This window comes from Peromyscus californicus, unplaced genomic scaffold, assembly GCF_007827085.1.
Source record: "Peromyscus californicus insignis strain IS unplaced genomic scaffold, ASM782708v3 Scaffold_15__1_contigs__length_86483966, whole genome shotgun sequence".
NCBI classification, from domain to species: domain Eukaryota; kingdom Metazoa; phylum Chordata; class Mammalia; order Rodentia; family Cricetidae; genus Peromyscus; species Peromyscus californicus.
The window spans coordinates 8,590,926-8,604,621 of record NW_026294447.1 but is presented as its reverse complement, the minus strand read 5'-3'; the positions used below and the strand labels follow the sequence as shown (position 1 = coordinate 8,604,621).

General features: G+C 41.4%; 1 protein-coding gene across 5 annotated transcripts in view; it reads right to left on the bottom strand.

The window, feature by feature from the left end:
• The window catches only part of Etv1 (ETS variant transcription factor 1), an 88,384-nt gene extending 82,921 nt beyond the window's left edge, over window positions 1–5,463 (bottom strand). Inside the window, exons 1-4 of one of the 5 annotated variants that reach the window (XM_052738370.1) lie at window positions 4,906–5,463; window positions 4,353–4,484; window positions 3,454–3,541; window positions 2,083–2,130 (exon numbers count right to left, since the gene is read on the bottom strand). In XM_052738370.1, the coding sequence (XP_052594330.1) occupies window positions 2,083–2,130; window positions 3,454–3,541; window positions 4,353–4,397 (181 nt within the window). In that variant the 5' untranslated portion in view covers window positions 4,398–4,484; window positions 4,906–5,463. Of the gene's footprint in view, window positions 1–759; window positions 940–1,563; window positions 1,889–2,082; window positions 2,131–3,453; window positions 3,542–4,032; window positions 4,153–4,352; window positions 4,485–4,610; window positions 4,723–4,905 lie in introns of those variants that run through there. The other 4 variants (XM_052738371.1, XM_052738369.1, XM_052738372.1 and 1 more) reach the window with 4 other exon arrangements.
• Window positions 5,464–13,696: the final 8,233 nt, after the last annotated feature.

Genomic DNA, 13,696 nt, shown 5'->3' with positions numbered 1-13,696 from the left:
ATAACTGGATATATTAATTTAACTACTTTGAAAATGTTTATATTATTCTAAAATACAGTTTGTAAATAGTAGCACACCTGGGTAGTCAATAAAAAACTTCAACTTAATTTCTGAATTTAATTAAGCTTATGAATTATTTTCTAAGTAAAAGCCCGGGCTCCTCCAAATACATTAGTCCTTATCTAGGTTTACTTTTTATAAAGATAAGTCTTCAGAGCTGATTTGCAGGTAATGAAGAGATAAGAATATTCCATACTGTTTTAAAAGACAAACTCGGATAAATTATTCAACTCTCTTATCTGAAGCCTAAGACACAAATAAGACAAGGGATAAGTGAAAAATGAAAGAAAGAAAATGTACTGAAAATGATAAAAGTCTGCCACAGATCCACATTTTAAAATTCCAGAAACAGCTGCTATGCACATTCAAAATCTGCCAGCCAGTGCACTGACTTGGATTCAGTTTTCAAATCTAAACATCTTAAGAACCAATAAACCTTCCGCGACAATTAAGATAAGTATGATAACTTATTTTGGATAAGCAAGTAAATTCTTGAATAAACAAAATTCTACATAACTTTCAACTTGGCAAACCCGACATATAAAAGTGAATGCAAGAACCTCTGCGATTTTTCATGAATTAGCTGTTTCAATATATGGTTTATGTTGCAATACTAAGTAATCTATTGCAGTAAGTTTCATTTAGAGACAAGCAAAACTGACCTTCAATTTAAAAAACAAAACTTTAACGAATACTTACCATTCATTAACATATAAATGCAATCCCCCTTTCAAAGGATAATTAAGAGCTATTTAACTTAAATGATTTTGAATCATTTAAGATTGTAAAAGCCTTTTGAAGAACTAGAATTATCAGCAAGACAAAGAAACTTGTTTACATGCTAAGAGCAACTTGATCAACTGCATACAAGACCGTCGCTAAAAGCTCATCTGTCTACCTCAAAGCAGCTAGAGCAGTCCTGGGTTCCATGTGGAGACTCTCCCGTTCACTTTAAACCATCTTGAAAATCGGTTGCCAGAGTCAGATTCCCCACAGAAAGTATATATACATATATATGTATCATAATATACTAAATATTTAACAAAATATGCTAAATATTTAAATATCAGCAACTTTCTCATTACACACACACACACACACACACACACACGCACACACACACACAAAATTGTAAAATAACATCTCACAAACATGGCAATTCCAAAAGAAAATATTAAAATTGTAGATACCAACAAAAATCCTTCTACCTTAAGCATATCTGAACATATGTCAAGCTTTACTAAGTCACATCTCATTGTCCCTATAAACAAAGTTGCACACAATAAAAGATATAATAGGTTGTAGCGTGGAATTTTTTTTAAAAAAATCCAAAATGCCATTAAATGTCTCCACATTAAATCCTAATAAAAGTGACAAGACATCAAAAGTCAAACTTCGACAAACATTACATGCTTCATAACACACAAAACAGTTTTAAAATCTTCAACTCCCACTAAAAGATTGGCTTTAAACCCACAGATTTCCTAACTGTGAGATACACACCTAAGGTTCTGTGCTGTGAACACGGAGGGAAGAAGACACCTGCACTTAAATCTTGAAGCATCCCGTCCTGATGAGCCCAGAGAAACTAATTTCTGCCATCAGAGAAGTCCTCCACCAGAACACCAAATAATCATATGTGCTGCTCTAAAGGAAACAGCAAGCCAGCCGGTTCTGGCTCGAAGTCTCTCGAGGTACAATAATATAAACCTGATCAATTGCAATTAAAATCTGAACAGAGACTTAGAACCTGAAGTCTTGGTGCATTAGTTCTTGCCAAAAGCAGATGTGATTGTGAGCTGGAAGCAATTTCTCCTGGTAATTTGTGATGACACTGGGTAGTGCAGCCCCAGAGTCCCCAAAGACAAGCTCATCAGAGGCTCTAATGTATGCATGACACATGAGGTGGCTCTTTTAGAGCTCAATTAATTGGGTTGAACATTAAGACAGCAAGTTCAGGATTCCCTCCATCCCCTTCTACAGCTGCTTTTCCCCTTTAAAACATTTTTTTTTCTGCCTTACCTTCAGCAAGCCATGTTTCTTGTAACTGACTCAGATCCTGAAAGAGTTCTAAAAAGCAAGGAAAAGACACATAAGACTCGACAGGCTGCAGTCTTCATTAACTGAAAATGTTTGTCATGATGCTGGCATTCAGTACAACATCAACTGAACACAGGAGTCATCGCTGAAGTATTTGAATAATCCTGCTTACTTATGACATCGATTAGGTGACACTTAGGAGATCTCTTTAGACAACTAAATAATATCAATTATCTTCTTTTTCTCTTTAACAAGTAATTAAGAAGTAAGCTCAGAGAGAATGAAAAACAAACATGCATTAAAATTCACCCAGGTGTTGAACTAAAGATTATCTACATACAGAAACCTTTCCTAAGTACACTTAACTCTTGCTAAAATAGGACCAGGGTAAAGATTAGAAAGACAAAACATCTTCTAAGTTTATAAACAAAGTCCCAACAGAGCTTGAGTCAACTCCCAAGTTATATTTTTCAGCCTAATGCCTCGACACTAACAGGGGCAACTTCACATCCAGACATTTAAAGAAAAACTTCTGCATTCGCAGACTTACAAAAGTCGAAGACAGACAGTGCCCTGGCTTTGCTTTATTATCAATTCCAAACTGTATTCTGACATTTGGGGCGTGGGGTGGGCTTGGAGGGAGGGAGGCATCTAATAAGAATGAAAATTTGATGAAATTTTAGAATTCAGTACATTTAATTTAAATTCAAACTGAACTTTGGTAACTGAGTCTAAGTTTCTTCAGTCCGGTATGAATGCCCCACAGAGTTGAAATAATTCCTAATATATTGACCTTTTACCAACAGTTTATAGAAGAATCTGAAGCCTCATTTACCAAATAATATAATAACTACTCATTAAGCCTGAAGTCTGATCTAATGAACACTTCAAGGCCTATTAACAAGATGTTATGACTTCACAATATAGTCATCAAACTCACTCGTAAAATTTCAACAGTAGTATATGGCTTCAATTATATTGTTTAACTTGTAATAAAGTTGAAAGAAAAACGTAAGCAGTGTGCATAACTGCTTACTTTGTCCCAGGCTGTTAGATAGTTTTCAATTGTTACCTCAGTGTAGGGGATTAACAGTTATATGCCATATGGACAAGAACAAACACGAAATAATGTTTAAAAGAAGGTCACTGTTAGGTGTTAATTTCCTTCTTTCATTAGTTTGTGACCAGACCATAAAATAGTCTCCAAGGCAAACTGAGCGTGGGAATGATTGCGTGAAAAGTCCATGTTAAATTCAGGAGTTTCAATGTTTACTATTTTTAGTGAGATTGAAATGGGCCTCTTCTTTGGAGGGTGTCAGTAAGAGAGGGGTTCAGCTCAGAGTCAAACCTCACCTTCTGAATCATGAGCCAGATCTCTGTTAATGAATTTTCTTTTCCTGACATTTGTTGGTTTCTCGTTACAATTTCTCCCACGCTGACTCTACAAAGGGAAAGATAAAATCCTTTAAAATATAAACCTCAGATGTCACACATGGAAAAAAAACATGCATACATAACCTAAGCCGACTGGATCCTCTCTCTGAGTAGAAAAAGAACATTGGCGTTCATAGGAGAACTCCAATGTGTATTGTCTGACTTGGACAGTGAGAGCTCAGGCTGAGTTCAACAGCAAAGGAGAGTGGCTTCCCAGAGCGGATCTAACACTCCTGTTTATTCTCGTCATAGTTACATGTAATCTCAGCATCGACACAGTAAGCTAGAACACTTAATGTTGTTTTTTTTTTTTTTTTTTACTAAATCAACTCTAGATTAAAACAGTGATTCCATTCTCTCTCAGACAACACCCCCACCCGCAGCAAGAGAAGCCCCAAGAGTGGAAAACTGAAAAAGCGAGGAAATGAGAGGGGAAAAAAGCAACACCCCCTCCCAAGACACCCCATGTAAACAAAAAGTGTCAGCATTTGTCTCAACTTCGTTCTTTTCAATGTGGCAGACAAACCCAGCCACAAACTTTGAGTACAGCTGCAGCTGCCCTCCGTCTCCTCTTCCACTCATCGTGGGCACTTTGACCAGAAGGGGTCTTAAAACAAAACTATGCCTTATCCAAATCACTCAAAGGTAAGCTCATTTTGTAGATGGGTCTTCAAGAAGCAGAGTCGCCCTACAGTGGCAACAAAGCAGATAAAGTGTCTGCAGTCCCAACCCCCTGCCCCCTCCCTTCGCATCTCTCGCTCTCCCCACCCCCGTCCGAGTCAAGTTTATAAACAGCAACTTTCGAACTGATCACTCACGTTGGTGACCACGTAAGGCACTTGCTGGTCATAAAATCCATCCATTTTGCTGCTCTTCGCAAATATTAGCTCAGTGTTTTATATTCTGAGCATTTAGCTGGAGATTTCCTCGGGATCTGGACTTCTATCAACCTAGAGGGGAACAAGATGGCTTTTAGGCTTTAAAAAATCATGAATGAAGCTCTTGCATTTGCATAGCTAATTGCCCTCGACAGTCCCATTCACAAAAATAACCCTCCCCTACGCCGCCTTCTTCACCTGGATCCAAAGAGAGCTAAGAGAGTTCGCAATTTACATATTTTCGGTCGTATCAAAAAATCCTAACAAGAGACAGTGTATTTATTTACAATCTGGACGTTCCCTGCTCAGTCAGTGTATCCCAGGCAGCTCTGATTCGCAAACGTGTGCAAAACTAGCAATGGCGATCAACGAGACTTGCTTTTCACCTAACGGGACTAAAGAGAAGGAGACACCTCTTTCATAAGGATAGTTTTTGCAACCCACAACCATGCAATTATCTGGAGAGACATAAAAAGTTGTTGGAAAGACCCACCTGAAGGCCACGCTAGGCGAACGGCTGCAAAAAAATCCCTCCAAATTTAATAAAAACATTAATTATTGCCCAGCACTTCCCCTTGGAAGCCGAAAGCGCCTCTGACCGAGCTCAATTCGGTGGTTTTTCCTCTACTTCTCCTCCAGGGGCCTCCAATCCAAACTGATGGATCGCTGCCTCCCATTGGCTCCACGTCTCTTTCACAAGATCAGATTTCGGGCTGTCAATCAGGCGGCTTTCGGCCCCTTCCCTTGGGTCTCCTGCGCCCCTCTTGCCTACGCGACCGCTCTGCGGGGAGGCGCAGGGTCCGCACCCAGAAAAGCCACCAAGGAAACCTTTCTAACTCGCTGTTTGCTCAAGACCCGGGGGATACTGAAACCTAGTGTACCCAGCCCACCAGTTCTCTTTGCTGGCGTGTTTGATCCATTATTAGGCAGATGTCCTTAAAGCCCGGTCGTGAGGCTCAGGTACAGATCTACAAAGCGAGTGTCCCTAATCCCTCTTCTCTACCTCTGACCCGGAGCCCACCGCACGCTCCAGCCTCGCTCCCCACCAGCTTTCGGCCCAAGCTATTTTCTCATTTTTCAGCACTAACCAAACACTATAGGGATTATTGGACCTTTAAAAGAAATACATTCTCAACTCAAGCGACCTCCTTTTGTCGGTAGGATTTAAAGATACTGTAAAGGAAAGCAAGCGGGAGAAGCTGCTTCTTAGGAGAGGTGGTATCGGGAGGGAGGATCCGGAGGAGTACGGGGCAGAGAAGGGGAGGAAAGTATAAAAATCAGATTCACTCTGGCGGGTGCTGAGAAAAAAAAGAAAGCTCCTGCAGGCCACAGAGGGGTGGGGGAGGACTGGGTAGTTCAGATGTGTCCCCCACCCACCCACCCCCGACCCGCCGTTTCCGGAGCTTTTGTTATGTATACAGAGAGGCGGAGAGTGTCACTTACTGTACTTGAGGATTTCACTTCCTCCACCAAGGAGGGGAGGGCAGAGCGGGGAGAGCTCGGGTTACAAGGACAATGATGGGACGTTTGGAAGCAAGGACATCTCTGAAGCCGCCTGCCCACGGGGCTTAGCTCGGATGTCCCCCCTCCCGCCCCCCAGCTGCTGTCCCACCCGGGATAGGAGGAAGGGAGGAAGGGACCCGGAGCCTCATGGTGCTGAAAGTCACTCGAGACCCTAGCGGCGACCTAGGCTGGTGACTAGAGGACTTTTCCAGCAGCTGTTTCGCCCGTTGACAACGTGCTGCAGTTCTCTATTTCTATCTGAAAGTTTCTTTCCTTAAATGGAACATGGTGGAGACATTCAAACGGGAGCGTGCGCGCCTGGCACTCCAGACCCGCCGAGGAAGAGCGAGGTCTATGACAAAACACTCTGCGTTTCCTCTTGGGGAAAGGGTAGTTTTCGAGGGCACACACAATACTTGTCCCGAGACTAGTCCGAGCACCTCGCACGTCCCCTTTGAGAGAGAGCTGCATCAGAGCCTGGGCGACCGCGGCGTTAGGGGCGCCGCGAAGCTGGAGTGCTTTGTGGGGGTGCAACCAGAGCAGGGGACAATAGCGCGGGGACCCAGCCGACCTGCAAACCGGGACAAGACAGCAACAGTTTCCAAAGCCCTTTTCGGAGGCCAGAACCCGACAGGTATCCAGGGCAACCGGGAAAGGGCGGAGCTTCTCCAAAGGCCCCGTGAGTCTATCCCTGCAGCCAATGAGGAACCGTAGATTTCCAGTCCATTGTTGTTTATTGCTGACCCCGCAGCGCTCCGCCAGCGGATTGGCTACTTTCGAGCAGGGGGTGTTGCCCGTGCCTTCCCCTTAACCACCTTTCGGCTCCATTCACAAAAAACCCAATCTCTCTGGGTCACGTGGCTAGGGGCGTGGAGGGGCAAGGAAAACGATACAACAAAGGCCCAAGTTCCCAACACCACAAAAGTTTTTATTCGTCACTACCTCCCCTATGCACCCTTGGTAACAAATGACAGTAGGTGAGGAAAAGGACTTTGGGTCTAAGAGGTCTGAGAGAGTAAGGGGAACGAAGTCCAGGTAAAAAGAACACTCACAAAGGACAATTCCGGGGTGCCCTGCAGAAAATTCTGCAAAAGAACAGAGAACTAAGAGTGGGGAGAAAGTTTAGAAAGGACTAGCAACTTCTGCTTGCTCTTCAGCAAGAGGCTGTTTAAGCGTGCAAGCTGTCTCTACAGACAGTATTCAGCGTTCTCCTCTTAATGTTCTTTTGTTTCCAATTCTACTTTTGATTTATCCCAGGGTAATGTTCTCTCCAGCTTCTTTTAGTCCAAGTTTTCAATGACTGGCAGTTTTAGTTCCGGCTTCCGAAGTCCATCAACCCTACACAGGCCCTTTCACCTCTTAGGATGGTCCATCGTGCAGCAGGGGGTCCACATCTCCCCCTTGGAGCTCTGACTCTCACAGTAGTTGAAAGTGATGTTTTTACATGACGAAGCTGCCATTCTCTCTACCTACAGCTCTTCTAAGCAGACTAAACCACCTAGCTAAGAATGTGCTTTTTGTGACCAGACATCTATCTGAACCAGAACCCCTTCTCACCGAAGCTTTCTCTGGCTTCATAGTCAATGAGACATTCTCTCTCTTGCTTGCTCTGCTCCTGGCTACTTAATGAAATACTCAGGTGTAGTCTGGCGCCTACCTATGGTCTACGCTTGTCACTGAGGAAAAGAACAATAGATCCAATAGATCCAATAGCAGAAGGTAACCAAAGGGTTGAGAATTTAATTTTCAATCGTGTTACAGAGATGAAAACTGTCTGCAGAAGCAGCTGTATATGTAGGAAGAGGTACTCTGGGGTTGCACAAGTTTCCACCACTTTTTTGAGACTGTCTTTTTAAATCAGTTTAGTACACTTCAGTCCTTCTTGAGTGGAAAATTTTATTTTGGCAATATTTCAAACATAGAATGGCAGCACAGAGGCCAAGAGGCTTTGACATTTATTTACTTGTATTTTGAAATCCCATTTGGGTTTTGAAATAAGAGCTCTTGAAAGAACACACCCCCTCCCCAAGTCCAAGTCCTGGTTTTTTTTTTGGAAAGTTTTTTAACTTGCATATAAAGCTATTTAAAGCTTTATGGTTCCTTTGCTGCTATTTTATGAAGTAAAATAATATACATTAGTGGTTTTTCTACAGTTGACTTATGACATTGAAAATGCACATTGTTAAGTAATTTAATTTCTAAAAAATGTCTAGAAAAATACAAACTCTTGTAGCCCTGCTTTTTTAAGAATGCAGGCAGGGTGCCCATGCCTGTAATCCCAGCACTCAGGACACAGAGACAAGAGAACGGCTGCAGGTTTGAGGCTAGCCTTGTCGACAAAGCAATTCTGGTCAAGGATACAGAAAGATACATACCCTCACTCTGAGGAAAAAAAGTAAGTAAAATAAAATTACTAGAATAATTAAAATTTTTAAAAATCCTCAAAATTATATTATTAAGTAAACTAGCAATTTTTGTAATTTGTTTTACTAAAATACTATATAGTTGAATTGTTGATGACCTAGTTTTTTTTTTTTTTAAACAGGACTACATCAAATAGATCAGGATAAGATATTCTATATACCATTACACAGAATTATGAGCAATGTGAAAATAACCCAAGGGAAATATGGTGTCTTAGCAGCATGTGAAAGATAGCTGCTAACCTCACAGGGATGTCCTCGACAAGAGAAGCAGGAATTTGAAGTGATGGTTAACAGTATCAAAGAAAGACAGAGTAGAAGACATTGTCCTCCCTGCCAGTGACACTGCCATTGTCACCTACTGAAAGTCTGTTCACCATGAAGTCAAAAAATCGCTCCTAATGCCTAGAAATGTAGATGATAGAGTGAAGGAAGTCACATACACTGCAGCTTGGACTTTATGTAACATGGTAAAGGTAAGTTTACATTATCTCCTGGTCCTTAAAATGGGAACTTCCTACTAAACCCTAAGCTAGAGTCAATAATCTGACTTGAAAAATTCCACAACAGCCACAGAAGTATTTATTAGAAAGAAAAAAAAAAACTCTAGATAGAATCCAATCCCACCAATAAAGCAATGGGTTTAATGAATTATTATGCTTTGGAATTCAATTGTGATTATGTATCTGTTTTCTTTTCTTTTTTCTATGTGATTTTCCTGGTTTTTAAATGAGATTACATAAGAAACTCCTTAAGAATTCAGGTTCCTACATGCATTCTGTCTTGGGCACTGTGGGCTGCAGCTAGGGTCCCGGGATCTGAACCATGGGCTGATTTCTACAAGGGTACAAGGACAAGCTCTCAGTGTGTGCCAGTCAGACATATTTTACTTGACCAACACATTGACTTTCACAGAGAATTCACAGACAACATTTAAAATTCAAATTATATCTAACAACCCATACCAGCATGCCTGCAAACAAATCAAAGACTGATAACACTGGGCCATGAATAAAAAAAAGGAACACAAAAGAAAGGAAGGACATGGCTGGCCCTACGTATGGTGGAGGAGGAAGTTTATTATGCATTTGTAGGAGAGCATAGCCACAGGCAGGGACATCTGGGAGAGTCCAGAGTGAACATGACCAGACTGAGCTGGGCCATGTAAAGAGAATGTGAGGGGAAGTGAGAGGGGAGAGAGGGGCGGGGTCCAGCAAGCAGGAGGCCAAAGATACAAAAAAGGGTGGGTAACTACAATGTCTGGATTACATAGAGAAGAGCCCCTTGAGGAAAGACAGCCCAACCCTTGGGATGGAGAGTTCAGGGTAGATGGTGAGATATGACAGACACTCTCTAACAGATAGGAACTGAGGGGTGCTGGGAGAACCTTGCAGCCAGAAGGCTTTGATATGCTAACTAGGCACCTCAGCCTTTGGCCAGGGTTTGAAACTTAACAGGCCAGAACTCCTAATTCTGTTGTTTTGCAACAGAAAATTGTGGAATATTCCTTTAAACTGTATGAATATATGTCTCTGTGAAGCAAGATGGACATGGAGTACTGAGAAGAGGTGCCAAGCCACATGTCAAAGTGTAGATGAGAAATGTGGGTTAATTTAAAATGGAAGAGTTAGTTAGTAACAAGCCTGAGCTGTTAGCCAAGCAGTTATAGATAATATTGAGTCTCAGTGTCAGCTACTTGGGAGTGGCTTGTAGAACAGAAACTTCTGCCTACAGAAAATAACTTGTTTGGGGTGGAAACTATCAAAAGGAAGGAATATTTAAAGCAGCTAACACTCCTTGTGAAGGGACATGGGCTCTCAGTTTTGTCCTTATGCACTTCTGTAATTTCTGTTTTGATGTGCCACCCATGATTTTAGCTGTGTGTGTGCAAGTCTTTATTTTCGAGTGTCTTTGTGACTTACTTCTCAAAGAAGTAGCAAAGCAAACAAACCAGGGAACACAATGTATGGTACCATGTATTTTGTTTTTTAAAAAGGAGATAGTGTGAGTAAAGACAGATGTACTTATATACAGCATACATATTCTTAAACATTTTTTCTAGATCTAGTTTTGAACCCACTGGAGCATTGAAGAGATCTGCACTACTTGATTTCTAAGGGGCGTTTACCTAAATTGTTCTATTAATAAACACTTGGGAGTCAGATATTGCTAAAAACTGGATAGATCAAGAAAGCAGCAGAGGAACGACCAGCTGACCCTCTCTCTCCACATTTCCCAGATCAAAAAGACCAAGAACCTCTCCAAGCCCTTCCCTATCTCTTCCTGTGCCTCTCTATCTGGATCCTCCAAAATCTCTATGGCTATTTCCAGTCAGTTAGTTATGGATTGCACCCCTTGATTCAAGGTTTAACTTTATTAACAGTCTCAGAGTGTCACAATGCAATCAAGTATCCCAGAACACAGAACTCTAATGTTTCTTAGTGGCAGACATATAGACAGTTGTGTGTATATTGTCAAGTGAATGAGTTAATAAATAGATGGCATATTTCTGAATGGCTTCCTCCAAAACATAAACAGAATTCAGATACTGGCCTTGACTACTTTGCTCTCTTTTGTTTTGGTAAAGACTATGACAAAAAGCAACATGATGTGTTTTGGGGGTTGGGGATAGTGACTGGAGTGATAGCTCATTGATTGGGAGCATTTGCTGCTCTTGCTGAGGGCTAGAGTTTGGCTCTTCCTTGAACCCATATGGCAAGTCACAACTGTATATAACTCCATTTCCAGGAAATCCAATGCCCAAGGGCATGAGGAATGCAGGTGGTGTATACACATGCATGCAAACAAAACACTCATAAAGATAAAGAAGTCTTCAAACAAACAAACATTTTTAAAGCAGCTTGTTTGGCTTGCACATTTCATCATGAAGGGAAGTTAGGGCAGAAACTCAAAACAGGAAATCCAGGGGCAGGAAATGAAGCACAAGCCATGGAGAAACACAGCTTATTGGCTTCCTTTCCATGATTTATTCAGCTGTTTTTTTTTTTTTTTTTTTTTTTTTTTTTTTTTTTTTTTTTTTTTTTTTTTTTTTTTTTTTTTTCTAGAACACAAGATCATCTGCCCAGAGGTGGTGCTCTGAACTCTGGGCTGGGCCCTCCTACACCCATATCAATCATCCATCAAGAATAAGCTCTAAAGACTTGCCTATAGGCCAATCTGATGGATGCATTTTGTCAACCTCAGTTTCTTCCCTCCTTAAAATGAGCTTAGCTTGAGTCAAGTAGACAAAAAACAATCGAGCACATAGCCCAAGCCTTGTGTGGATGATGGTGTTGTGAAAGCACATAGGCCAAGCAAACATAAACTCAAAACTCTCCGTTAGAGAACTAAGGCCAAGTATCTGCATAGAAAATGGCCTAAGATAAAAGTTTGTTCTTGCAGGCATGAGGGTGCATGCCTGTCATCTAGCTAATCAGGAGTCTCTGATGGGCAGACCTGTCATAATAAACAGCCAGATCTCTGTGTCAAGAAAAACAATGTTGTCCTTGATTTTCACAGCAGATTTCAAATGCTGCTAACATGAAGGGATGCATACATGCATGTACGCTGTGGGATGTCTTTCGGTACACTGTGAATAAATGTTGCTCTGATTGGTTGATAAATAATGCTGCATTGGCCTATGGCAAGGAAGGATAAGGTGAGGTGGTCCATTCCAACTGGGGAGAGAGGAGAAGAAAGGAAAGTGAGGCAGACTCTGCAAGCCACCACCAGGAGAACCAAGATGTGAAAGTACCAGTAAGCCATGAAGCCACCTGGCAATGCATAGATTAATAGAAATGAGCTGAGTTAAGTTGTAAGAGCTAGCTAGTGAGAAGCCTGAGCCATTGGACCACAGAATTGGTAATTAATATAAGTTTCTGTATAAGTGGCTGAGGGACTGCGGGATCGGGTGAGACCGGAGAAACACAGGAACTCAGGGACGGCTAGGACCAGAGAAACTTAGGGCTACACACGTATGTATGTACGTATGTATGTATGTATGTATGTATGTATGTATGTATGTGTAACAGCTACATGAGTTAATGGCTATGTTAGTTTGGTTTAACAATCATTTCACAGTACACATACATATCAAAACTAAGTTCAATCTGATGGAGCAGACCGGTAATCCTGGCTACTTGGGAACTGAGGCAGGAAGATCACTATTTCAAGGCTACCCTGGGCACTTAGTAAGACTGATTCAAAATAAAAAGTTGAGCCAAGCCGGGCGGTGGTGGCGCACGCCTTTAATCCCAGCACTCGGGAGGCAGAGCCAGGCGGATCTCTGTGAGTTCGAGGCCAGCCTGGTCTCCAAAGCGAGTTCCAGGAAAGGCGCAAAGCTACACAGAGAAACCCTGTCTCGAAAAAAACCAAAAAAAAAAAAAAAAAGTTGAGCCAAGCATGGTGGCACACAGTTAATCCCAGCACTTGTGAGGCAGAGGCATGCAGATCTCTGAGTTTAAAGCCACCCTGATCTACAGACTGGGTTACAGGGCAATTAGGGCTACTCAGAGAAACCTGTCTCAAACAAAATAAAAAACAAACAAAAAATGATGATGATGATGATGATGATGATGATAATGATGATAACAATAAATGACTAAAATGTTTGGAAGAAAGAAGGAAGAGGAAGAAGAGGAGGAGGAGGCCGGGAATACGCCTCAGTTGGAGGCATGTGGCTAATGTATATGATGTCCCAGGTTTCAACCATAATATTGAAAGTAAAATTCATTATGTACATTAAATGAATACACCTTTTTATTTTTCAATCTCACTTCCACAAAGCTGGGAAATAAAATTTTGCTCTAATAATTGAAAAATTATGATTTAAAAGTAATACAGAGCTCAGTGTATTTCTCAAATGTATAGGTTTATCTCCTTTTCTCTTTTTGGCACAGAAACATACATTCTCTGATCTCTAGAGATACGATATTGATGTGTGTAACAACAAAGTGTCTGAAGTATATGACTCACGATCCCAGCCATACTAGTGCCTCTTTTGATTTCTTATTTATTAAATGAAAGGCTTATAATAGATGTTCTGGAACCCCCATTAAAGCAATCCTATGATGTTTATATTCCTAATAAATGGCTTTCCTGAGCATACCAGTTGGAAGGAAAGAAATACACACACACACACACACACACACACACACACACACACACACACACACACACTACACCAGAGTAACGGAAAGAAAGCATTCACAAATCATTGACTAGAAGGAAGTTTAGCTCCAATACAGGTCAGATTACTTCTCTCCAAGTGTCAGTTTCCACATTTACAAATTGGACATAAAGATTTTTTTTCCAAAATTTCTGCAAGGACAAGCTAAACCAACGAACTGAATTGCCTAG